Here is a 26,644-nt window from a genome sequence, read left to right on the forward strand (position 1 = left end):
GCTCCTGGGATAAGCTTAACCACCACAGGTGGGACATTTAGATGACCTATATCCTCTGGGCCTGAGGACCATAACTTAGCAGGCACCTGAGTTTTTAACTCATCTGGGAAATTGGACCTAGGTTCTGCTGCTTGCTCATTGGATATATCTAATTGCAGCATCAAAGGTATGGAGCACAGGGCTGAAGTGTCAGAAACAGATAGAGGTGTAGACATTTCTACCTGTCCATCTGGAGTGAAGGTTATAGACGCCTGTAGGCGTGAAAGGACATCAGCGCCTAACAGGTTAATTGGGCATGTGGAGGAAACTACAAAACGAGCAAGTAAGCTTGTGCCAACCCGCAGAGGGGTTGTTAGAGGACTGTGTCTCGGTTGGCCATCCACTCCAACACAGGAGACATCAATACTTGACAAGAAAGATGGGTCTGGCAGGTCTTGTTCTCTGAGAACACTTCGGGCTGCGCCTGTGTCAATAAGAAATGTGGTAGGTTGGCCTTCAATGGGTAAAGTTACTGTGGCAAGTGGCCCCCCTCCCTTATCCCCTGTAAACACTGCCATGACAGGGGTTAATGACACAGGTTTGCCAATTTCCTAATCATCATCTGGTTCCTCAACAATTGGAACCGTTTTCATGGTCTTAGGGGCCGGGGCAGGCTTGGGAAACTTTTTGGGCTCCCCTGTAGGAAACTTTTTGGGCTCCCCCGGTTCCCTTTTGGGTTCTGGACAGTCACTTCTGTAGTGTCCCTTAGCCCCACAATTAAAACATGATACGTCCTCTAACTTGACTCCCTTGGTGCCAGGGGTGATGGGGGTGGCACGGGCCACCATGAGAGGAGCTGAATTGGGTCTTCTGGGGGTTTGGGCAGATTCCAAACCTCTAGCAACTAGGAGTAACGTATCTAGGGGAACAACCTTGTATTCAGGGCGTGCAGCAATGATTCCCTTGCGTATGGAATCTTTAACACCTTGGACAAACGCACCTGATAGCATTTGTGAATGAATTTTGTCAGTGAGATCAAATCCCAAATCTGTAAACATTTGATATAATCTTGCATGAAACCTTTCCACTGATTCTCCTTTGTCTTGCACAACATCAGTAAGGCCAGCAGCTTGATCTGCAAGTTTATCCTTAGCCCAATCTCTCAATTGATTGCAAAAGGTTACTCCGGAGGGATAATCAACATCACTTGTAAGCAGGTCTGTACTGAGGTGGCGGGCCATGCTGGGCCAATATGCATCCCCTGCTTTAATAGCACAAATGCTCAGTAGGTCACGCCAGGCGGCGGAATAAGTCTTTTGTATCTGAACTATCCCTCGGTAAAAAGGCATAGGCTGTTTCTCTGGGTCAGGGAGAGATTTCATTAAAGCACTAGCTTGTGTGGGGTTAAAAGCGACATATTTAGGAGGGGCCTGTTCTCCCCGACCCTGATGGCCGAAGGGATCTTCAATAGAACGGTGGGCTCTCGCAGCCTCCATTGAAACCTGGGACAGCCTGTCATCCTCTCCCTCATCTAGCTCTATTATCTGGGACCTTCTGCGTGAGGGGATCACCTGAGGAGACAGGGCCGGGGGATAGGAGGGAGCTCCGGAGGCGGGAGTTGCCATTGGGTCATAATCTTGGGACCGGTAATCACCGGGAAGCACCGGCATCAGGGGTGCTGAATGGCTGGGGGCCGCCATATTGGAGGCGGGGAAGGAAGTTGCATTGGGGTTAAGGGAAGACGTGGCGGCCATGTTGGATGTGGGCACATCCGGGGCAGACTGAACCGGACTGGGCATGACCGGAACCTGGGGAGTGACTTGGGGAAAGGGGTATGGCCAGTGAGGATAGGGGTATGGGAAGGGGTATGGCCAGGCCATTTGGGTGGGAGTTGGGGCGGAACCTGGAGTGGGCAGTGAGGTTGGGGAGGGATTAGCAGAGGGGGTGGGAACCTGGGCTGTGGTCGGGGCGGGCGAGGGAGAGGGTGGAGAAGAGTCAGTAGAGGCGGGTGAAGAAGGAGGAGCCGGAGTGGGATCAGCAAGATTGACAGTGGCAGGAGAGGAGGGGTTAGTGAACTGGGCAGATGCAGATGGGAGGGTAGGATTATCTACGGAGACAAAGTGTGAGGAAGGAATGGCAGATGAGATGTTAGCATTAGACTCAGAAGGTGGCTTGGGGATGGATGAGGATGATGGGAATGTTAGGGAGGGAGAAGGGGAAAAGTAGGATCCATCAGAATTTAGGACCGGGCAAACGGGAGAGGTGACGGGATGGGGATTGGGAGGATTAATCAGCTGGCAATCTCCCATTACTGACTGAATCTTTGGGATAGACATCCCCCGGGCGCCATTTTGGGGCGCTGGCTGAGGAAGAGCCCCAGCAACACAATTATTATGATACACAAACATTTTCACACCCTTGTGAATTATTTCTTCTTCAACCCAACCTTCTTGCTGAATAGCCTTTGCTACTCTGTACCATGCTTCAGCTGTTTTTAATAAATTATAATTTGCAAGCTTGCCTTTCTTTTCCATCAACAATCTACGCCAACTTTCTGGTTGTAATCTACCACATGTCGGCACAGCAATTTTACAAACTTTTGCAATTTTTTCAACACCTTTAACCATCTCCTCACCCTCTCTGTCATCAACTAAATCACATGCTAACCAGCCCTTACTGGGCTTACCTAAATCCTGCCCCATGATCCCTTTTCCCCTACACCAGCGTCCCAGATATAGGGAAAGATAAGGAAAATTGAACCAGAACGTCTACAATGCTCGACTGCCACCTGAGAATCGTGGGTCTTTCTCAAGTGCGTCTTCCCAAAACGTAGACTAGTCACTGAATCCGCCTACCCGGGGTGGTAGACACGGATTGGAGCGAGGTGAGAAGTGTGTGACCAATCACTTCTCTATTAAGAGGAATGGGAGTGGATAGTACAATAGTACAGGAAGTGTAGAAAAGGTAAAGAGTAAGGGAAGGAAAATCCTTAGAGACAGATACAGGAGTTTAAATGACTCCACATTAAACAAACAAGACAACAGTACAGTTGAAATACAGTGGATGCATCACAGTTCAAATGAAATCAACAGTAATCCCTTTCCTTCTACATGTGCTTACTCCAAAGTCACCTTTCTCAACCTCGTAGTGTCCCCGCTCGGAGAATGACTTCCTCAAGTCTCACTACCAGCGGCCAAGGATAACAGCTAACACCGGTCCGAAATCCTTTCTAGCCTCCCTCGTTACAGCAGTCCACTTAAAGTGGCCACGCCACCCTCACTCCCGTAGTGCCCTTATAAAACCCACTCTATAAGTCTCACTACCACGTGATGCGGAAAACAAGCAATGCCTGCCTGAATCCCCCCAGGAAACTGAGTCCCCTGCCACAAGGCTAAGTCTCCTACCACAGTTAAAATAATCAGTGGACCTTCAACTCAACTAGAGCCGAAGGGTCCGGGTCAGGACGTCCCCAACTCAACTAGAGCTGGATGGTCCGGGTCAGGACGTCCCCAACTCAACTAGAGCTGGATGGTCCGAAAGCGCACAGTGAAGCTAGCTAGGCTATCAAAGTGACACAAAATTGGATCACAGGAAACTATGATTCTACACAGATCCCACAATTCCACAAACTTCTTTTTCCTTACAGCCACAGCCACGAGGCTCCTAAAAGAAGTAAACAGGCAAAGAAGACCCCCAGGAACACATCCACAGGTCAACCCCCCTTTTTCCCTACAGCCACAAACACGTGGCTCCTAAAAGGAGTAAAACAGGCAACAGGACCCCAGGCAAATCCCCCGGGTCCACCCCCCCTTTATCCCAAAAAGGGGAAAACAGACAAACACAGGACCCTCAAGCAAACTACCACGGGTCCACCCCCCCTTTATCCCAAAAAGGGGAAACAAATAAACATTCAGCCCGGGCAACCAAACTAGACACACCCAGGCAACAGATAGACTAAATGCAGGTAACAAATGGGTAATAAGACTCCGGGCAAGATATTACCTGTCTTTGATGTCCTCCCGGGAAGCAGTCACAGACACGTGGACGGGTCAATCAAAGGGGCCGGAACATACCGGTGGCTCTGCAGAAGTCTCTACCGTGTACTTGGAGGTGATCAATCTCCCTTCCTTCCCCCTGGATTCCTCCGTCCACCCTTGTCTTCCTTAGGACGGCTCACCGGCCAGACATAGCCCGGAGTCCCTGTTCGGGCGCCAAAGTTGTTATGGTACTTTTTCAGTAAACCAAAATGTTTAAGTGTCTATCTGTTCCTGTCCAAATTAAAGAGAATTGAATTGCGTATATACGCTGAAGTAATTCAGTCTGACACACGGAGTTCAGGTTAAAATAACTTCGAGGAAATTTATTGGCAAGTGCAGAATCAGAGGGCGCGCAGGCCCTTTTAAGAGACATTTTCGTCATCATTGATTATCAAGATATCAGTGAATAAACATCATTAATTGGATTAATTGTTAAGTGTCTGTGTTAGTGTCCACCTATCAATATAATTAATTGGATCAAAAGCTAAGTGGTTAGTTCCGTGTCCACCCACCAAGAGGTGGTACTTTTTCGGACACGGGTGGGGGACAAGGGGTCTTGAGCGTCATTTTACTCGGTCGGTGATGTCAAATCTCGTGGTTAGGTGCAAGGTCTCTTATGAATAGAACATTTCATTACTACTGTGTTCTCATGGCCTTTAAATTATATTATGTTGCGAGTTAGGGGAAATTCAACTGTTCCTGGGTTAGTCATATCCTTATGGAGAATACAGTCTTTGTCTATTGTATTAGATGTGCTGAGAAATACTGTCATGTAATGTAGTTTTAAAATGAACAAGTCAGGTTAGGAGGACAAAATGGAGGATTGTCACAGTATAAGGTTAAAATGGAGTTAGTGCAATAATTGAATACAAGTACAATAAGGTTTTTTAATAATTCTACATCATGTGTGTTAGTGTGTGTCTGTTAGTGTGTTTGCCTGTGAGTGTGTGTGTCTGTTAGTGAGTGTGCGTGTCTGCCTGTGAGTGTGTGTGTATGTTAGTGAGTGTGTGTGTCTGCTAGTTTGTGTCTGCTAGTGAGTGAGTGTGTGTCTGTTAGTGTGTGTCTGTTAGTGTGTTTGTCTGTTACTGAGTGTGTCTGTTAGTGTGTGTGTGTTTCTGTTAGCGAGTGTGTGTTTCTGTTAGCTAGTGTATGCGTATCTGTCAGTGAATGTGTGTGTGTGTATTTAGAATGCGGGGTGGGGGGAAAGGTTGGGTGGGGGTGGCGCCTGAGTTTTGTCCTGCCTAGGGCAGCACAAAACCAGGATACACCACTGCCTGTTACATGTATCAGCCATTAGGCAGACACATGTAACACTGATCGCAGTGACAGGCTGTCACTGCAATCAGAGCGCTCTGAGATCGCAGTGACAGCCTGTCACTGCGATCAGACAGTGCAGATCGCGGTCACGGTCCCCAGGGGGACCAGGTATGTCCCCCCGACCGCGATCTGCACAGGGGAAAACCGCCGGCCACGTGTGTCAGCCACACGGTAAATACTGATCGCAGTGACAGCCTGTCACTGCGATCAGAGACTGCAGTTTGCGGTCACCGGCCAGAGGGGGGGCCAAGTAAACCCCCTGACCGCGATCTGCAGCGGGCGATTAGCGCCGGCCACGTGGGCAGCCATTATAGCGAGGGCTTACTATTACGCCCGCCGGCGTTTAGAGCCAGCTCCTGCAAGGCGTAATAGTACGCCCTCCGGATTTAAGGGGTTAAGCAGTAGTGGTTCCGGTGACTATAGTGTCCTTCTAACTAGATCTGTAAAGGTGTGGAACATGCATCTCAAAGTGATGCATGTCCCTGTATCAGCATAATTAATAGGGGAACTGCATGGGCACACCGGGACACAAGGTGGCAGGACAACATCACAGGCGGAGGAAACAGAATTTGTCTGAAATCGTGTGGTTCACACAGCTCAGGAAACCTTCCGCACTCATTACGTCGGTTATCGCGGCTATTGCCCAATATACAGATAATTCGCGCGTACACATCAAAACGAGGCTTGGAACGGCCCTGCGAGTTTAAACCCGGAAATCCAAGATAAGGAAACGTGTTTGCGTTCCACGTGGTGTCATGGCTGATGTTCTAGCAGACGTGCCCCAAAGTAAGATAAATTAACCGGGTGCACACGCTATAAAATCTTTATCAAGGCTGGCATGTTTATTGATTCTGTATATTTTATTGCAGACTGCCCGGGGACTAGTAGCAGCGAAGCTGGGAAAGGCACGGCATGCCAGGGGTGTCCCAATCAGTCACTATGTGCATCGGGGGCAAATTCTGCACCGGATCCAGGTATATTCTGTACTGGAAAAATAGTCATACACGTTCCCCTAATTAATGACCAAGAGAATGCCATGTTTATTTGAATGGGATTATTCTAACCATTGATCATGAATGGGTTAAACAGTGGAGGATAAGAGGGTTTCTTTCTTGATTACAAGTAAAGTTTTGAGTCCAATTTTAGCCACAATTGCTTTGTTTACATATTTTCAGGTGTTTAGCAATAATAATGACAATTGTGATATCAATGGCAACTGTCACCTCAAAGTTAATTGTTACATTAAAAATACTTTCGTTACATTTTGAAAGAATATAAATTTTCTATAATCGTCAATATATTTGTATCATTATTAAGAAAAACAAAGCAGTTTCATTTCAAAACATGATGAAATGATTGATTGAAATTAAGTTGTTATGGTGCCAGGAGGTCCCTGGTGTTTGCTTACCTTTTTATAAGTTAAATAGTTCACGAATGCTTTAACCACAAGTTAAGTTGGCTCTATGGTGCTGTTCCTTGCTGTGCCTGTCCACATCCACTTTTAGAAAATCAGTTACAGGAAGTCCCAGAATGGCGACGGGCAGGTGATTGACTTGGATAATAAACAATAAAATAAGAAGTGGCACTTCAGTGCAGCAGAACAGCATTAGATCGCCCATGTCATTACAAGCAGATCAGGAATTTTATGGGAACCTTATGTGGGAGATGGTTGTTTGTCACACAGCTGTCATTTTGCCGAAAAGGTTAGCAGGCGAATACTGAGGACATTTGATAACTCAGGGATGACCAATCCTCTCTGCACACATCACAAGGCTGTTCTATTGCGGAAGGAGAGGGAAGGTTCAGCAGCATCCTTTGCTTGTGACAAGGGTGAGGAGGAAAAAAAGATAATGCCATCAGCCGACCCTTGAAGGGTTTGGTGCTGTACATGTAAGTGCACAAGATTAGTAGGCCAGCTTATTTTGCCATAGGAGAAGGCGAGCCATTGGAACAACTGATACAGTCTCAAGCTCTCAATAGCCACCTGCCTCCCTGAACAATATTTAGTAGGACCGCAATATCCTCTCTATTGTCTGTGTGTATCACTTTTAAGGGAGTTGCTGTTTAAGACAGTGTGCATGTCGCCATTGAGATATGGAATGCGCCTAGCCCAGTGTTCCCCAACCCAGTCCTCATGGACCACCAACAGTCCAGTTTTTGTCAGTATCTCCATTGGAATAAAGAGGGAAATGCATAAATCCTGGACTGTTGGTGGTCCATGAGGACTGGGTTGGGGAACACTGCCCTAGTCCGTAGCTTGTTTTCTTGTCTCTGATGGCTCATTGGTGACTGGCAAATTTCCCCTGTGCAGCAGCAGGCCATCATGTGACACGAGTTGTGTCCGAGTAGTGTACAATTTGTAAAAAAAATGTTATGGTGGTTATTGGTCAGCTTTACAACTACATTAATATTATGGTAGCTTTTGAGACATTGGAAGGTTAGAGGAGAGAAAGTAAGGAAGCCAAGCAGAAAAATAATATCAAGGGAGTATTAGAGCTATGGGGATGGTAGATAATTGCAATGTGGGCAAATAGTAGGAATAGGAAATCTAATATACACTTAATCAACTTCTAAGATTCCCCAGTAGGATCACCAGATGACATGCAATATGCAGTATGCACGTTAATTTGTCTCACAATCTCACTGACATAATACATAAGGGCTTTAATACTAAATCATACACTGCCTTTATTTTCAAATTCCATAGTAATGCTGTCTGTAGATAATGGTTTTGACTCCCATCCGTATCTTTCCTCCCTTCACCTAAGTGAATCCCATATCTGTTTGCCTTGCCTAACCGTTCTGTTTTTTAATGGTTACAGCGATAGAAGAAGTGAAAGAAAAATTATCTACTGTGAAACATAAGTTATTGGTTCTATCCGGAAAAGGTGGTGTTGGAAAAAGCACTTTTAGTGCTCAACTGGCATATGGTTTGGCTGAGGACGAAGACAAACAGGTGAGTGTGTACAATAGTTGTATATTGTTTACATTAAAGCTACAAATATTTAAAATTGGATATTAAAGGCGAACCTACACTTCATATTTTTTTAATTTTTATCATCTGTATTTGGCAAATATTTTTTTCCAAGTTGTAACAGAAAATTAACATTAAAAACACACACCTCTTTACACTGCAACTGGTTGCTTAATCTTGTTCACGCAGAGTACACAGAGTAATTGCAGCAGCAGTTGGTCAAATAACTGTAGATTCTGACCCAACATAAGTGCACAGTTGACTTGCGTCAACAAATTTGTACAAATTTTGGACGATCAGCAATCTGTCTGAAATCTTAAACTCCATAATCCTATATGAATGAATTACAAAACAAATTAAATAGATAATCGATTAACCATTTAGTTTTTCATGTGTGTTCCTTCTGTTGTGCCAAAAAAATGCTAATGTGGGGGAAAAAAGACAATTGATGGTTAGGAGACTCAAACTGAATGTGGTTGCTTTAACAGATCAAGGGGGGAGTAGTAAAAAGAGAGATTTTGAAACGAAAAACTGAGTGGGTCCCTGAGGTAATAATGGGCTTAACCAAGGTGAGATAAATAAATAGTCTGGAAGGGGAAGTAACCTAACTAGAATAGGTAGGATACAACCCCGATAAGATTACCTCAGGTATAAATCATTCAATGTAATGGCTAACAAAAAATAACTTTATTTACAAGTATACATGGAAACTTACAAATCCCTATATAATAGAAACAATAGAACGTGTGGGGAAATAAAGGGAGGGATAGGCACACTAGAATCCTGGTATAAAAATACTGAGTCCTATATAGTGAGCTAATTGGTAATTTAGTTAGTTTTTGTTAGCCGTTGCCTTGAATAATTTATACTTTAGGTAATCCTAGTGGGGTTGTATCCTACCTAGTGAAAAAAAAAAAAAAAATAAACCTCTATTCAAGAACTATAGGAATCCAGGCCCTCCCCAGACTAATCTATTTGTATGACCCAAATTGATGAGAAAAATTGCAGGCAATTTTTTTTTTTTTTTTTTTTTACATTCTGTTGTCATTACTACTTGTAGTGCCATCAAGGTTCTTCCCAATACCTCAAACAGGCAAGTTTAAATTGTTTGATTTTATTCATGCCTTTTTTGTCATTGCTGCTGTATGTGAGGAAAGTGTGTGTGTGTGTGTGTGTGTGTGTTTGCTTTTATACTACCATTTCAGAATGAACCTGTGTATGAAGAAATAAATGGAAAAATAGAAATTGCGTAAAATTACTCCTGGTATCATGTACCCACTACAGCTGGTTTTTAAATTTGTCTGAAAAGCATTCCATTAAACAAAGCTTAGTAGAGAAGGGGTTAATGCAAGAAAAGAGAGAACTTTAATTACAATTGGCTGCCTTCAATTAAATAAAGCCATTTTACTCTTGTGACATACAAAGCACCACATTACTGAACCTTATCTACTAATTCAGCATGCACAACCAGTCTAACAATGACTAAAGCAGTCCTTTTTGTTGCTACACTTAACCCCTTAAGGACACATGACATGTGTGACATGTCATGATTCCCTTTTATTCCAGAAGTTTGGTCCTTAAGGGGTTAAACAAACAGAACTTTTTTTTTTCCTCCTAGGGGAAAAAACTGCATAATTAGTTTTAAAAACCATACTTTGAGAAAATGAAGTAAATTGATTTGAGGGTCCAAAGTATTGCTAGTAACCTAGAAGGGATTCTATATGCACCCAGACCACTTCATCTCATTGAAGTGGTCTGGTGCAGTGTTTCTATCAATTTAACCCTGCAATGTTTGACATAACACTCTGTCCAGAAGACAATGCCCTTGATGGATTGGGCCCACCTAAGTAGTTGCTCAGATGTGGCTTTTGACATTTAAAATATACCTGACTTGATAAATGGGGGTAATTTTACTGTAATTTTAAGTGTATGCAGGCATTTGAAGGATCTTCTGGGTGTTCATCATGTGTGTTTAAGGCATGGGATTTGGTTGCAGGTTGATGTGTTCGAATAATACAATTAAATAAAATAAGAACAAAGTTACAATGGTATTTTGAAAAACCTTTCACTTAAAACCATACATTTTCTCCATTTGTATTTTTTTCTTGTTTCTTTTTTTTTTTTTCCATTTAGTTTCCTTTCTGTGACACAGACATTTTTTTTTGACTAGATTTAAGTTACAAGTTCAAATCTAGCAGAGAAAGGGGCATTCTCTGGATCCACAGGTGTAGGTACAGGTGTGAATGTTTGTGGAAGGTGGATATTGGAATGTCAAGCTACATGCCCAAGTGAGATTGGAGGCTGTGGGGGAAGTGTCCACACCTCGACTGTGAATTTGCTCAGATTTAAATAAATGTAGTATTCTGTTTTATGCAAAAAAGCATCCAAGTCTTTTATAAATTGTATTTATAGAATCTGATAACACAACCTCTTTAGGCAGAGAATTCCACATGTCTATTGTTCTTAGTGGACCCAGGGCAGAACCATGCGGCACTCCACTTTTGTCCAATTTTGAAATTTTCATTTACACCCACTATCCTCGCTCTATCTTTAAGCCAGTGGTCCATCCAAGAACACCATTTTTCATCTAAACCAACTAACTTAAGTTTTATTAATTGCTTGTTGTGTTGAACTGTATCAAGTGCTTTAGAAAAATCAAAGTAGACAACATCTACTGGAACACCCTGATCTATATTTTACTAATTTCTTCATAAAATGCAGTAAAGTTTGTTTGGCCCATCTTTTCATAAAACCGTGTTGATTCCTGGTAATTATATTTTTGATCAAAATGAATTCTTGAATATTATCACTTAACAGCTTTATTTATTATTTTAGATTGCTTTACTTGATGTGGATTTATGCGGACCTTCCATTCCAAAAATGATGGGCCTAGAAAATGAACAGGTATAATTAAGACCATTATCATTGGATTTTTGAATGCAGTATTAATTTAAGAAAAAATGGGATTGAAGTTGCAACACATGGCAATAATGTTACTCAACATACTCTAGAAACATACCAGTTTACCTTTTTTTTAAATTTTTTTTAATATTCTCCAAAAAAGTTGTTTTGTTTTTTTTTTCTACACATTGACAAGTCTTTTGTAGTGCATTTCGTATACTGTATAGGATCAGTTACAATATACTCATATGTATATAGCTAACATCAATATAAATGGGTAGGGGGGGGGGGGGAAGAGACATCAAAATGGAGTCCCAAGTTTAAAAAATATCAAAAAAAATCATAACTGTACAACTTGGTTTAAGATATAATTACATGATATTTCAAGTGAACCTGATATGGAACAATAAACTTGCCTTAAATCGCCCCCAAATACTTTGAATATATCACAAAGAAACATGATGTTTTCATTGTAAAATATTGTGATATACTCACCTCTGTTACAGCACTGCCATCTACAGAACTTCGTGGGTGGCGATTTCCCACTGGTTAGATATATATTTACTGTTTAGCTATATTGTCTCTTTACATTCCCAGTTCGTTTCAAAATTCCATAAATTCACGCATGGTAAAGGAATATTTTGTGGCCATCATTCCATATGCCCTATTGAGATAAATCATAGTTGAAGTATCTTAAACATAGGGTAACAAAGGTGATTTCTATTTGCAAACAAGGAACATGCAGCTTTGTGAATATAGTTTTATTATAATTGATCCCTTTGTGGCAGCAACCAGTACATGTATGTACTTACAAAGTATTAATCTTCTATGTTAATCACTTGGTTGCACAAAAAAGCAAGTCTGTCAATATATAAAACAGTAGCAAGAACTGACCACCTACACGTAGACAACCAAGACATGCAGACACCAATGTGGGACACAGACTTCCCAACACGACCAAGCCTGGTGACCAGACCCGGCCATCACACAACGCAAGACAGCCATCCCACCACATACCTGACCAACCACACTTACCTAATGCTAAGACCGCACACCATTTCCAAAAGCCGTATCCCACCACACACAATTTCACATGGACCCATCACCATGCTACCTCACTGACGCACCCCCTACCCTGATCCAGGCACGAAACAACTGTAAAGACCTGACCAAGCCTATACTGGGCCCAACAGTACCCGGACAGGCCATTTGCTTTACCTCCACCGAACCCACCTCCACAGGACACTAACGACAACACCACGCTGAAGGGGGAAGACACCCTGACACTCCTACCTTTCCTACACGAATACCCCAATACCCCTGCGCACACACTGATATCTGAAACGAGACTCGAGTCCGCCCTGAGACACTGTTGTACCCTGACAGAGGATACGAGGAGGGAGGGCCCTGGAAACAGGGAGAACAAGTCCAGACATAAAGATCAGAGCACTACACCAGATAAAAGGATGCTGCCATTACCCAAGGCGATGTGCTCTACGCGACCGCTAACCCATGGTGACCATATGTTGTTAATCCCCAAACTGCCAACCACAAGCGCTGTCAGAACCACTATACGAATATACCTACTGTTCCTACACCTGCACAACAGTGCGTAGGTGAACCACCTGACCCCACTATAACTCCAGCTTAGGATATGTAAAATGATGCTACTGCTACTACGACAGTGTTTATTACTACGGATATTGCTACACGAAAACTGACCTAGACGTATTGTTATACCCTTACCTCTGTCAACCAATCCATACTTTACAAAGGAGTACCGCACAAAATACTCCAACCTCACATCATAACAAATGTCTGTATCAACGAAAATCTCACAATGTACTGCAAGCCGACACCACCATTCCCGTTGTGCCTTATGACTAGTGATGTCGCGAACATAACATTTTCGGTTCGCGAACGGCGAACGCAAACTTCCGCAAACGTGGGCGAACCGGCATAGACTTCAATGGGCAGGCGAATTTTAAAACCCACAGGGACTCTTTCTGGCCACAATAGTGATGGAAAAGTTGTTTCAAGGGGACTAAAACCTGGACTGTGGCATGCCGGAGGGGGATCCATGGCAAAACTCCCATGGAAAATTACACAGTTGATGCAGAGTCTGGTTTTAATCCATAAAGGGCATAAATCACCTAACATTCCTAAATCACAATGGATATGGATTGACACTTGTCCTCAGAGACCCTGATACACACTGACACAGAGCAGAATAGGGACGGTTCCCCCTACATAGGGTCACTTGGCAGATATGGAATGACACCTGTCCTCAGGGACCCTGATACACACTGACACAGAGCAGAATAGGGAATATTCACTAAATGCCAAACATTGTTATACAGGGGAATATTCAGTAAATAAGGATAAGGGGGGGGACCTACTGTCCTCACCCCCACCCCTGCACGGTGGGTGGGGGCCATAAATCACAATGGGGGGGGGACCTACTGTCCTCCCCCCCCAGCCCCCACCCGAGAGAGGTGGGTGGGGGCCTTAAAAACAATGAGGGGGGGGGACCTACTGTATGATGTTGTATCGATCAGGTAGTGTAAGGGTTACGCCCGCTTCACAGTGACAGACCAAACTCCCCGTTTAACGCACTGCAAACAACCGCAAACCGTCCATTTCCACAACCGCAAACTCCCCATTTGCACAAGGTTGGATACCAAGCTAGCCATGTCCCGTTCCTTGTCCTCACTGATGTCATTGAAGGTCTCTTCCTCCACCCAGCCACGTACAACACCAAGGGTCCCTGAAAGGTGACAACAAGCCCCCTGGGACGCCTACTGTGTTTGATCTTCCACCTTCCTCCTCTGACTCCTCTTCTTCAGACTCCTCTCTCTGCGTTGCCTCTCTCTGCGTTATTATAAGGTGTGTTAAGTAGTACTATTCTTATCAGTTTAATCCCTGTTACGAGTAGAGGACTATTTCCTTGTTTCGCCAAACCCCTTCAAAGATGGAAAAAGTGGTATGAGTGGAAGAAACGAGGAAATGTGGTCAGGTGGTGGTGCCAGCCCCACCGAGGGCTTGTACCCAGGTATGCTAATAAACTGAAAAAAAGAAAAAATCTCCCAAGAAGGAGATCTAAAACTGGCATAGGAAAAGGTTAGACAACTATAATAAAGTGATACCTACAAATCCTAGTGAGCATAGGTGTATAATAGAGGGAGAAAGGGAAAGCAGAGTAATGCTTCCTAATACCGTGGTTAGTACCCTTTGTTAAAGTAAATTGAGTAATGGACAAAAAAGTCTTTGTTATTTAGAAATGATACAATAAAGGGATACTATACTCATTCTCCTATAGCGCCTTCGGTGCGACTGACTAGCCAATCAACGCATGCTGTCTGACTGTGCCACTAGCTCCTTGAGACGACCTCCCCCTGCTTCCAACTCGCCGCCTCCTCCTCCTCTCTGTCTCCCCATCTGAACTTTCGCCCTGTTCTTCTTCTTGCCGAGCGGGCACCCACGTGACATCCAGGGATGCATCGTCATCATCAACCGCTTCACTTGTATCTGACAACTCAGCAAAGGAAGCAGCAGCGGGTACAACATCACCATCACACTGTACGTCCATGTGTGTAATGCTGCCTGACTGAGACATATCCCTGTTATCTACATCCTCTGGCAATAATGGTTGCGCATCACTCATTTCTTCAAACTGGTGTGTGAATAACTCCTCTGACATACCAAGTAAAGCGTCTGTGGTGCTAGTTTTGGTGGTGGCGGGTGAGTGGAATCTTGAGAGGTGCCTGAAGCTAAGCTGGAGGAGGATGGTGCGTCAAGATTCCGAGCGGAAGCTGTAGAAGATTGGGTGTCCTGTGTTAACCAGTCAACTATGTCCTCAGACCTTTTCAAGTTCAGGGTACGTGGCCTCTGAAAACTGGGCATTATTCTAGGGCAAAAGGGAATCATAGCACCACGACCACGACGGCCACTGCGGGATGGCCTGCCTCTGCCTGTCATTTTTTGGGGGATTAATGGTACTATGCATGCAAGCTACTGTGACACCAGATATGAGTGGCAATGTGCACTGGCAGAGGTTGGCAGAGTAGACGCTGTAGGCCTGACACCCGCTTGAAGGACACTGACTGCTATTGGATTACAGTCAAAACCTTTTTTGTTTTTAAATGCACACTATTGTGACACCAGATATGAGTGGCACTGTGCACTGGCAGAAGTTGGCAGAGTAGAGCAGACTGATGTTCTAGCCCTAAAAAGGGCTTTTTGGGGTGCTGTCCTTACAGCAGAGATCAGATGAGTCCTTCAGGACTGTAGTGGACACTGAATACACTAGCCTAGCTATTCATTTCCCTATCAAATTAGCAGCAGCTACACTTTCCCTCCTCTCACTAAGAATGCAGCTTCAGAATGAATCTAAAATGTATGCTGTCCAGGAGGTGGGAGGGTCTGGAAGGGAGGGTCTGCTGCTGATTGGCTGGAATGTGTCTGCTGACTGTGAGGCACAGGGTCAAAGTTTACTCAATGATGACGAATAGGGGGCGGATCGAACCGCGCATATGTTCGCCCGCCGTGGCGAACACGCTATGTTCGCCAGGAACTATTCGCCGGCGAACCGTTCGGTACATCACTACTTATGACACGGTTTATGTCATGTAATAAGTACTGCATTATATCATCTCCTGTTATTGAAAACTATCAATAAAAATGCCTGAATGGAAGAAAAGTAGCAAGAAAGTGAAAGCGTACACAGAAATGTATAAATACAATCCACAGTATTTAATTGCAGAAGGTAAGGTCGTGTGGTATGTATATGAAATAACCTTCAATACAGTTTCCCATTTGGATCACTTGCATATAATGGTGCCTTTTTAAAGTAGGCTCAACACTTGGCACATTTAGTATTCTGCAACAACAGTTCCAGTATTGGGGTGCTAGCCAGCTGTTATGGTAAACATGGTAATATAAAGTCCAATGTCCCCACTTATTAATTAGTTAGTATACATTTTGTTAGTTATTTTATGTACATACTAATTATACATCTTCTGAGAGATTCGCGCGGCACTTACACCGCAAGACTTGCAGTGGTGCTGACCGGAGGAGAGAGAAGGGAGCTGACGAGCTGCAGGAAAGGTAAGTTACAGCTCTCTGCCAGCCCCCTCCTACACAGCCCATGCCACTGGACCACCAGGGAATGAGAGCCCCCCTCCCTGGCCAGCTAACAAGCAGGGAGGGGGGCGAAAATAAATAAATACAAATGTAAATAATATAATTTAATAATATTAATATAAAAAAAAATTATAATATAAAAATGTTAATATTAAAAAAAATAATATTAAAATAATAAAAAAATAAAAATGCCCACCCCCACCAAGGTTACACACTTTGCATCACATACACAAACACACTGCATCACATACACACACATACACACTGCATTATATACACACACATTACACAAACACTCTGCATTCATTATATACACACACTGTGAATAAATATTCAATTAATATAATTTTATTGGGATCTAATTTTATTTAGAAATTTACCAGTAGCTGCTGCATTTCCCACCCTAGTCTTATACTCGAGTCAATATGTTTTCCCAGTTTTTTTTGGTAAAATTAGGGGCCTCAACTTATACTCGAGTATATACGGTAATCAAATCAATTTTACAATTTTTTTAATATTTTCTTTTTTAATTTTTTTTACTGGTTGTCAATCTTAATACAATCGACACCTCTAGGCAAGATAGTAATTCCACACCAAAGTTTTGGCCAACTGAAAAATCGATATTCTAATAGAAACCCTGATGAACTTAAACTAGAGCTGCTCTACTGTGCAGCTATAATCCATAAAAAAAACATTTGTGCTACTGCTTTAAATATTGTAATTGTACTCTGTAAGCTTTCACTATCATTTGTAGCGTGTTAACAAATTTGAAGTATTTTAGAACGGAGTGATATTTTTTAAAAAGTAGTATACCTGTGCTTTTATGTCTCTAATTTATTTATTTGCTTTATTCCTTTTACATAGGTACATCATAGTGGCTCTGGTTGGTCTCCTGTTGTAAGTATTAAAATACAAATTTCGCTTAGGTAAACTTGTATTCTAGACTTGTACAGACATGTGTTAAGCGAGCAAAGCAATATAATTGGAAAGTCTTTTTTGTTGCTGAGGATAAAAAAAAAAAGTCCATGGCCTAGCAGAGCAGCCATGTTGATTTTGGCAACTAACTTAACAAAATATTCAAACATTCTCTAGATTAATTTATGCTATAGATGTACAGAATTATGTGCATGGTCATGTTGTGACCTAGATAACTCCATGAGTCTAATTGCTCACATGGTACAGCTTCCAGATTGGATTGAGCAACATTCTTTAAATAACCTTGTATGTGAAACTAAGCGGTAGAATAATGCAAAATGTGGCACACATATATCTCTGGCATGGTCCTGTACCACGACTGTTCAAAGCAATACTGTAAGAAATCAAGATGGCTTCCGTGAGCCAATGACATTTTAAGATTTTCTCCAATAGCATAAATGTGCATTTGTTTTGTTGTTGAACTATTGCACAACTTGTTATAGTTATATAACACTGTCATGTAAGACTTGTGTTCAACAAGTTCAGCCTTTCTCGCATCAGTATTTGTTCTTACTGTAAATAATCCTTAACTTTGCCTTAGTCTAAATCTCCTTTCTTCCAGTCTAAATGGGTGACCTCCTGTCTCTTGTATGGTCATGTTCATGAATAGATTTTCACACAGTGGTTTGTATTGGGCCCAAATGCACTGATCAGTCACAACATTAAAACCACTGACAGGTGAAGTGAATAACATTTATTTTATTGTTACAATGGCACCTGTTTAGTTGGATATGTTAGGCAGTAAGTAACCAGTCAGATCTTGAATTTCATGTGTTGGAAGCAGGAAGAATGGGCAGGCAAAAATATCTGAGTGACTTTGACAAGGGCCAAGTAGTGCTGACTAGATGTCTGTGTCAGAGCATCTCCAAAACGGCAAGACTTGTGCGGTGTTCCTGGTACACAGTGGTTAGTACCTACTAAAATTGGTGCAAGCAAGGACAACCTTCAAAAATAAATATACAGTTGTTATCAATATTATTCAACCCCCATTGAAAATTAGGTTTGTCAGTTTACAGACTTTCAGCTGTTTGCAATGAACAGTTCAAACAAAAGCAATTAAAATAGCTCAACACAAGGAATGCTTTAAGTGGTGTCCCCAAATTAATGAAGAGAATCCATTGAGGAACACTTGAAATACCTGAACTGGCTAGGGGTTTGTTGAGGGACACATTTGACTGCATGTTAGAAATATGGCTAAGTAAAAAGAATGGTCCATAAAGTTAAGAGAAGAGATCGTTGCCCCTCACAAACAAGAAACCGGATTGCAAAGGCACTGAATGTTCCTAGAGACACCATTTGAAGCAAAGTGGTTACACAACCTGGATGTGGCAGAAAAAGAGAGCCATCAATGGCTGCACCCAGATTTATGAGAGTGCAGGTTGTGAAAAATTATTGAGTGACTTCCATAAGAGTTTTCAGTGAGCACAAGAGGTTTCAGTAAGTAAATATAATTTACATTAAAGTTTTAAATCTAAATCCATGTCAGCCAAACAGTTTTTTACTTTGGCTCTTTTTATTTTTTTTTCACGTTTTTAATTTTTTTTTTTTAAATTCTTTATTTTTAGTTGTGCATTGCAATATCACATTCCAACCAAGCCCGCACATATATCCTGTAACATACAACTTTATACTGTAGCGTACTCAGGGCAGGTATTGCGTAAATGCACTTTTCACAGTTATGGTGGAAGCATAATATCAACATTTGCATCAAACCTCATAACATTGGATTATCTGTAATACCACATTTACATTAAAACCGACTTGTAATCTCAGCAAGCTTGTTCAAATCCTGCAGTACCCCTATGCCTCTATTGTTTACCAAGGCACTTCCTATAAATTTGCTGTGTACTACAGACATGTAGGTTAATAGGATCAAAACACACTTTTTTTGCATGTATCCATAATACTAGCAAAGAAAACTTTTCGTGGCTGGTCAAAAATGGTCATGCCTTGTTAAATAATGTGTCCAAAAAAACTGGTTTCACTTTCAAACAGATGTAATTTACCTTAAATAATTGTATCTCAATCTCTAAATTGAAATTTAATCACATACAGGAGGCTTTTGCAGGGTCTAGCAAGCTATTAACATAGCAGGGGATAAGAAAATCTTAATTAAACAGAACTTGCAATAAAGAAAGCTAAATAGGGCTCTCTTTACAGGAAGTGTTTATGGAAGGCTGTGCAAGTCACATGCAGGGAGGTGTGACTAGGGTTCATAAACAAAAGGATTTAACTCCTAAATGGCAGGGGCATGTTCTATACACCAAAACTGCTTTGTTAAGCTAAAGTTGTTCAGGTGACTATAGTGTCCCTTTAATTTTAGCTGGATCTTTAATAGCTTCGTTTATGATAATATAATATATCTTCAAAAGACACAATCAGCTTAGTTGGAAAACCCCATCTATAATTAATATTTTTTAATCTTAATTGTTTGGTGATCTCTTAGAAGCTTTCTAGTTTTTATCTTGTAGCCAAAGAGAGATCTGGAAAGACCATAATGCCTTCATATTTAGAATTTTTAAAGTCTAATTTTACTCACATTTGTTTTTTTAAGAGATCTATAATTTTTCCATTGGTGTACCTAATATTACATCTCTTGGTCTAGAGCAGTGGTAGTCAACCCTTTTCTACCTACCGCTCACCAGTTTTCGCGCAAGTGCAGAATATTTTTTAGAAAGGAGGGTGTTTTAAATTAAAAAAAATGTACGTACATTTATCTTTTTATTTCTACTTAATTCATGTTTATAATGTTTTTAACTTTATAAAGTTTAATGAGAAAACAAAGTAAATTGAAATTACCTTTACTAGTTATTAATTAGATCCTTGAGGTTGATGCTGCAAGACTAAATATTTGATATCTGGATCGATTTTCGTAAGGAACAAACGAAGGTCTCCTCTTTCGGTGATATTCAGACGACTTCTCTGTTTGCGCATAATATGATTTCTCATCTGTGCGTCAGCTCCCCTCCTCTCCCCACTTTTTTTTTCTTTATTTTTTTAAACCTTCCTTATAGCAATGCCCAGTAGAAAGGGCTGAGCTAGGTATCCCACTTACTATTACTTACTATAGCCCACTATAACAGACGGGCATGCATGCATGCGGGCTGGAATGCATGCATGCAGGCAGGCACACAGTTCCTGTTGGCAGTTGGTGGAATGTTCGAGGGATTTGAAATGGCGGCTGCAGAAACCCTGTGTAACAAGGCTGCAATATGAAGATGCTGTTATATATGTATTAATAACGTGAGTACTTCGTTATACAGGAATTATTGGCTGATTTTGTACAAAACATCACAGTGGCAGCAGGGATAGCTGAGCGTTTTGATATAAATTGGTACATTTATATCCCTACATGGCAAGACCACTTACTATAATCTCACATATATATTATTATTATTCTTATTGAGCAATTCGGAGCAGTTTGTTTTTAATTGCTCTTCTCTGCCCTATTTGAAATCTATTCGTTCCTGTTGGCAGTTGGTGGAATGTTCGAGAGATTTGGAAGTTCTTCTCTGCCCTTGCTGTAGAGTGAGTGAACCACACTCCAAAATTTCCACAGTTACTCCAGCCACTCCAACCACACAACAGTAACTCAAGCCACACTTTTTAAAAAAAAAAAATGGAGTTCAACTGGAGTTAATTTATTGTACACAAATTGCAGACTATTATAATCTTCATTTAATTTTTTATTTTTTTTATGAAGTTGATTAAGTCTTTCCAGATTGTATTCTCTTTTCTGATATAAGAGAGTAAGATATGCCGAGTTTGAACATGATGTGGATTTGTTATCAAACCTACACGATTACTTATTTTAATGCAGTCTATAAAAAGCATATAGCCTATATACAATAGTCAAGTTTTCACAAAAAAAAGGGGTCCCACATATGTAAATCCCCGGATGATTAAAAACCATAATTAATGATACTTTGCTAGCCTTTAAAATTGAAGTTTTGGTTCTAAAACATCAGGACCTTTTTATGCAACCCTGTGCGAAGGTCCATATATGCTACCATTTGCAAAGGTTTGCAGAAACCGCACAAACATTCAAGCATGTAAGATGGCAAAGTGTTCACATTCAGGGATTAGTTGCAACGGTGCCATAAAAACTTTACAGTAATTCAGTGTCTACGTAGAATATGGATATTTTGTATCTATGTTTTAGTGAAGAATAGGGATTTAGCCAGTTACTAAGGGCTAAAATATTAGTTCAGACATGTGAATGTGCATGCTGTATTACTTGCAAATGCCCAAAAACTTTTTTCCCTTCGTATAGTGGCAGTACTTACAAGTGGGATGTTCCTTAGGATTCTGGACAAGAAGCTCCCCCTTCTTTAGAATTTAAATGCTGTGCTCCGCCTGCTGCCTCCATATAAGCTGTAACTCAGAGACACTCACCAGTTCTTCTTGTCCCGGCAACGGGACGGACAGGTTCCCCCACAGTGCAGGTGGAGATTTGGTGCGTTCAGCACAGGTTGCTGACCGGGAGGTGAGTGCCCGATAGTTTCCCGGGCGGGAACTGAGCGGCAACAGTACTTCCGGGTTCGCGTTACGGAACGTGACCGGGTACTGTCTTTTGTGGTTTTTTCTGACGGAGTTCCCAGGCGGTTCTCCTTCATTGCTCATTACGCATGCGCACAGCGGTGGAACGCACGCCCAGGAGGCTTTGCGTTCCACCAAACACAGAATCACGCTACTGAGCATGCGCGAAACGGTGTTTGGCGCCAAATTTAAAATTTGGATACATGGCTGTGCAGGACCTTCCTGACCCCAAGGGTGGGTGTACAGTTCTGGTTCTCCGTGTCACCTGCCCTCCTACACGGATCTTAGGTGATTTAAGGTGAGGTTTAACTATTGAACTCTCCTTTTTTTCATCTTTTGTTTTTATGCATGCTTCTAGAATAAGTCCTATGTCTCCAGATAAGACAGATATAGACAAGATGTCAACTTCTGTTCCAAACACCACAAGTAAATCTAAGCACTTATGTTGTCTGGAATGTGCGTTACCTCTACCTGACGGATGTCGCAAAAATACATGCAATCAGTGCGCAACGGATCGGCTAGTAAAAGCCGAGCAGACTGATATGGCATCCTTCCTGGGCGGGTTTCAGGAAAATTTGTCCCAGACATTTGAAGCTATTCGGGAGAAACTGCCCACACAGCGTAGGAGGAATAGATCTCCTTCTGTGTCTGACGTCTCTTCGCCTTCGGATATTTCCAGCCTGGCTTCAAGTGTGGAGGAGGGGTTTTCCACCAGAAGAGCTGAAGAAATGTATTAAAGAAGTGACGACGGCGGTACAAGAAACTGAACCTACCAAGGGTAAGGTTAAAGGTTTCCCAATGTCTCCTTAAATCTTGGATCTCCATCATTGAAAGACGTACGTTCAAGTCAAGCTACAGTCTGGAGAAAAATGGGAAGATCTTCCTAAGTGGATGTTCAGATTGACCAGCTATCAAAGAAAACCACTATACCCATTGGCGAAGTCTCAGGGCTTAAAGACCCAATGGACGAACAGGCCGAATCTTCGTGTAGTAGAATATTCCAGGCCGCAGGATATCAGTGCAGAGCTGAATTTGCAGGTTCAGCGGTTCTCAGAGCTCAGAGCGTTTGGCTACTAGCCCTGGAAGATTCCATTATGGGAAATCTGATACAGATCCTTCCCATCTCTTGTTCCTACTGAAAGATGAGTTTTCTTTGTTTATCAGCGAGGATTATGGGTTTGCCGTCGGTAGCCAGAAGAGCTCTTTGGCTACGAACATGGACAGCTGACTCTGCGTCTAAGGCATCCTTATGTGAAATTACCCTTTGAAAGGAACAAAAATTTTTTTTTTTTTTTTTTTTTGGCACTCCTTTGGAAGACATTGTTAGACAGATGTCTGATGCGAAGAAAGCCCTGCCTCTGGATTCAAGAACCCAGGGATATTAAAGTTTTCAGTACAAGGGTCAGAGGTCCTTTCGTTACCAGGGTGGTTTTGCAGGTTTCTAAAGCATGATGGCCTATGGCCATACCAGCCTGAAAATCCCTGATCTCGTCAGATCTCAGAAGCCATCCAGACTCGGGCCTGGTTAGTACTTGTATGGGAGACCAACTATGTACCTCAAATAAACAGCCAGTGGTCTTGACAGGAATCCAACAGGCATGACAAAAGAGGAAGTTTTGACGCCATAAGAATGGGAGGACGCCTTCGGTTCTTCACCCAAGACTAGGAAAGAGTGCTTCATAGGTGGATTACAAGAACCATTTCAGAAGGTTACAGAATAAAGTTTCATCGAAACCACGTCCATCCTTCCTACTGTCAAGCTATCCATCAAGAGTAAACAAATTCTCTTTTTCTTTAAGAAATGTGGAAGAGAGGTACCCAAACGTTGGGTATTTCAGGGAGTTTACTCACGCCTTTTTTTCTGGTTCAAAAACCAGATGGACACTGGTAAACACCTGCTTACCATGACAGAAGTTCCGTATGGAACGTATTTTGGCTTTTGACACACATTTTACAAAGGGAGATTACATGGCAGAGTTGGTTTAAATTTGCTTATCTCCATGTACCGGTTTCAGAATCTTCCCGGAAGTTTCTCAGGTTTGCGGTTCTAGCAACACTGGCTTGTTGGTCTAGTGGTATGATTCTCGCTTCTGGTGCGAGAGGTCCCGGGTTCAAATCCGGAAGTGCCCAAGCATTCTTGTTTCAAGAAAGCGAAGGATTCTCCATTTACATTTAAACTCTTCCCTTTGGCCTGTCCTCAGCTCTTCGAGCTTTTACGGAAATCCTGGCATCCATAGCAGTGGTTTTACGTCTGAAAGGTATCTAGATTGTTCCATACCTGGACGTTTGGTTCCTGAAGGCCCAATAAAGACAACTGCTAAATCTTCATCTCACGATTACAATGAAGGTTTTAAGAGATCAGGGTTGGATCCTGAACCTGGAAAAATCCAAGCTGACGGCGTCACGAAGTCTAGAGTTCTTGGGTCTTAGAGGAAATTCACAGGCCCTCTCTCTTTTTCTACCATTAGTGAAACAATTGAGGATTTTAAAAGCCGTATCAAAGCTGCATAAAAACCTAAGTTCAATCAGAGATGCTATGAGGTTCTAGGCCTCCTCGCTTCTGCAATCCCAGCAGTGGCTTGGGCAAAGGCAGAAGCAATACCATTGCAATGGGACATCCTTTCCCAATGGACACGAAAACAGGGAGATCTAGACTCTCCCTTCCACCTATCCAAAAGGGTGAAAGGACTCCTGAACTGGTGGAAAAACAGAAGCAAAATCCCAAAGGGCCTATCGTTTGCTCAGAAACAATGGTTTATGATATCCACATATGCCTCCCAGATGGGTTGGGGCGCCCATCTAGCTTCTCAGTTCCGTCAGGGTCTTGGAACAGAGTGGAGTCAGGCGCTTCCTGAAGTTTCAGGGATTAATGCGGTTTGGAAGGCACTGGTTTCCTTCCGTTCAGCCTTCACAAATCAGGCAATGAGGATTCAGTCGGACGACGCCACTACAGTGGTTTTTTTCGCCAGGGTGGCACGAAGGTAAAAGCTCTTCAAGAGCTCTGCTACCTCATATGTCTTGGGCTCAAGCGAATCTTCTCGCTATATCAGCTACCCAGGTCAGAGGGTCTCTAAAATTAGTTCAGATGACCTCAGCCGTAGCCTTTGGTCTCAGGCAGACTGGGCACTGTCAAGCTAAATTTTTTGGCGCTGGGTTCACGCTTCGGCAGGCCGGAGATAGACCTGTTTGCCACAAGGAGATACAGGAAAGTTCAATGTTTTGCTTCTCTCCATTCAGGAGAGTACCCAGTTGTCCTAGACGGTCTATCGATACCTTGGACCTTCGACATGGCTTATGTTTTCCCTCCTGTCGCTCTTATACCACGGATTGTTCATAAGTAAGATGGAGAAGGCAAGTAATTGGCAGTCCTGCCCTTCTGGCCGAACAGGAGTTGGTTTTCGGAAGTGGAAAACTTGACAATCTCACGTTGGCATCTCCAGTCTCTTCTCAAATATTGGAGAATGTGACTCTCCCCGTGGAAACTCTGGATATTTTTCACCTGACTGCATGGTTGCTGCAAGGGTGATCCTTCAAGGCCATGGTCTCTCTGACCTTTATGTGATGGGTTGCTGTCTTCTGTCCGCTGGTCCACTTCGTAAATCTATTTCAGAGTTTGGATGAAGTTCAGAACCTGGTGTTCACTTCGAGGTTGGATCCGGCCAAAGCCTCTATCCCGGAAAGTCTTTCTTTTTTGCAAGATGGGTTTGCAGCCGGCCTGGGAGTTTTACGCTCAGAGGCCAGATTTCAGCTCTAAATCACTTCCTGGTTCGTGGCTTTGCCTCAAACCTGCTTTTTCTAAGATTTCTTAAGTCCATAAGGCTTAAGAGGCCTCCTAAGTAGTACCTTTCCCTACTTGGGATCTGTCTGGTGCTTCGAGCCCTTTGTGAACCACCATTTGAACATTTACTGGAGGTTCCTATCAAGTTTCTTACTTTCAAGATGGTTTTCCGGGTGCCTATCGCCTCTGCTAGTTGAGTAGGTGTGATCCGAGCTCTCTTTTTCTCTCCGGAATTCACCTTTTTCATCGCGACTGGGTGGTCCTGCACACCAAGCCTTCTTTTTTGCCTAAGGTTTTTTCTGGTGCTGCAATTACCAACCTATTGTCCTACCGGGGTTTTATCATTTTCCTACGTCGGATCTGGAAAGAATGTGACATCTCCTAGATGTTAGAATATCCCTGAAAATCTGTCTTCAGATGACTCAGGGATTAGATCCTTAGATCTATGTGTATTCTTTCATGGCGCTAACAGGGGTTGTGCTGTCTCAGGGCCCTCTTTGGCCTGATGGCTAACGTGTACAATCAGGTTGGCTTATCAATCCAAAGGGATTCCCCTTAGTTTCCCTTTAAAGGCTCGTGCCTCTAGAGCTATGACACCTCCTGGGCTGAAAGAGCAGCCGCCTCACCTGAAGACTTCTGCAAAGCTGCTGCTTGGTCTTCCTTACATACTTTTATCAAGCATTGTAGGCTGGACGTATTCTCATCATCTGAAGCTGCTTTGGGCGTAAGGTGCTACAAGCTGTGGCCTGCTGAGTTCCCACCCTTTGTTGTTTGCAGGGGTCTTGCTATATCCCACTTGTAAGTACTGCCACTATACGAAGGGAAAAACAGTAATTTTACTTACCGTAAATTCCTTTTTTCTTAGTATAGTGGCAGTACTGGCTTTCCCTCCGCTTTCAAATAGATTAAATTCTATGCATCATTCGGTCTCCGTTTTGGTTCTTTTGTATTACTGGTGAGTGTCTCTGAGTTACAGCTTATATGGAGGCAGCAGGCGGAGCA

General features: G+C 42.6%; 1 protein-coding gene across 1 annotated transcript in view; it reads left to right on the forward strand.

The window, feature by feature from the left end:
* Positions 1-6,020: 6,020 nt before the first annotated feature.
* NUBP1 (NUBP iron-sulfur cluster assembly factor 1, cytosolic) overlaps positions 6,021-26,644 on the forward strand; it is a 49,856-nt gene continuing 29,232 nt past the window's right edge. Inside the window, exons 1-5 of the mRNA XM_063430280.1 lie at positions 6,021-6,119; positions 6,203-6,307; positions 8,156-8,289; positions 11,143-11,211; positions 17,215-17,247. Coding sequence (XP_063286350.1) covers positions 6,089-6,119; positions 6,203-6,307; positions 8,156-8,289; positions 11,143-11,211; positions 17,215-17,247 — 372 coding nt within the window. The 5' untranslated portion in view covers positions 6,021-6,088. The remainder of the gene's footprint in view (positions 6,120-6,202; positions 6,308-8,155; positions 8,290-11,142; positions 11,212-17,214; positions 17,248-26,644) is intronic.

This window comes from Pelobates fuscus, chromosome 8 (genome assembly GCF_036172605.1).
Source record: "Pelobates fuscus isolate aPelFus1 chromosome 8, aPelFus1.pri, whole genome shotgun sequence".
Lineage (NCBI taxonomy): Eukaryota > Metazoa > Chordata > Amphibia > Anura > Pelobatidae > Pelobates > Pelobates fuscus.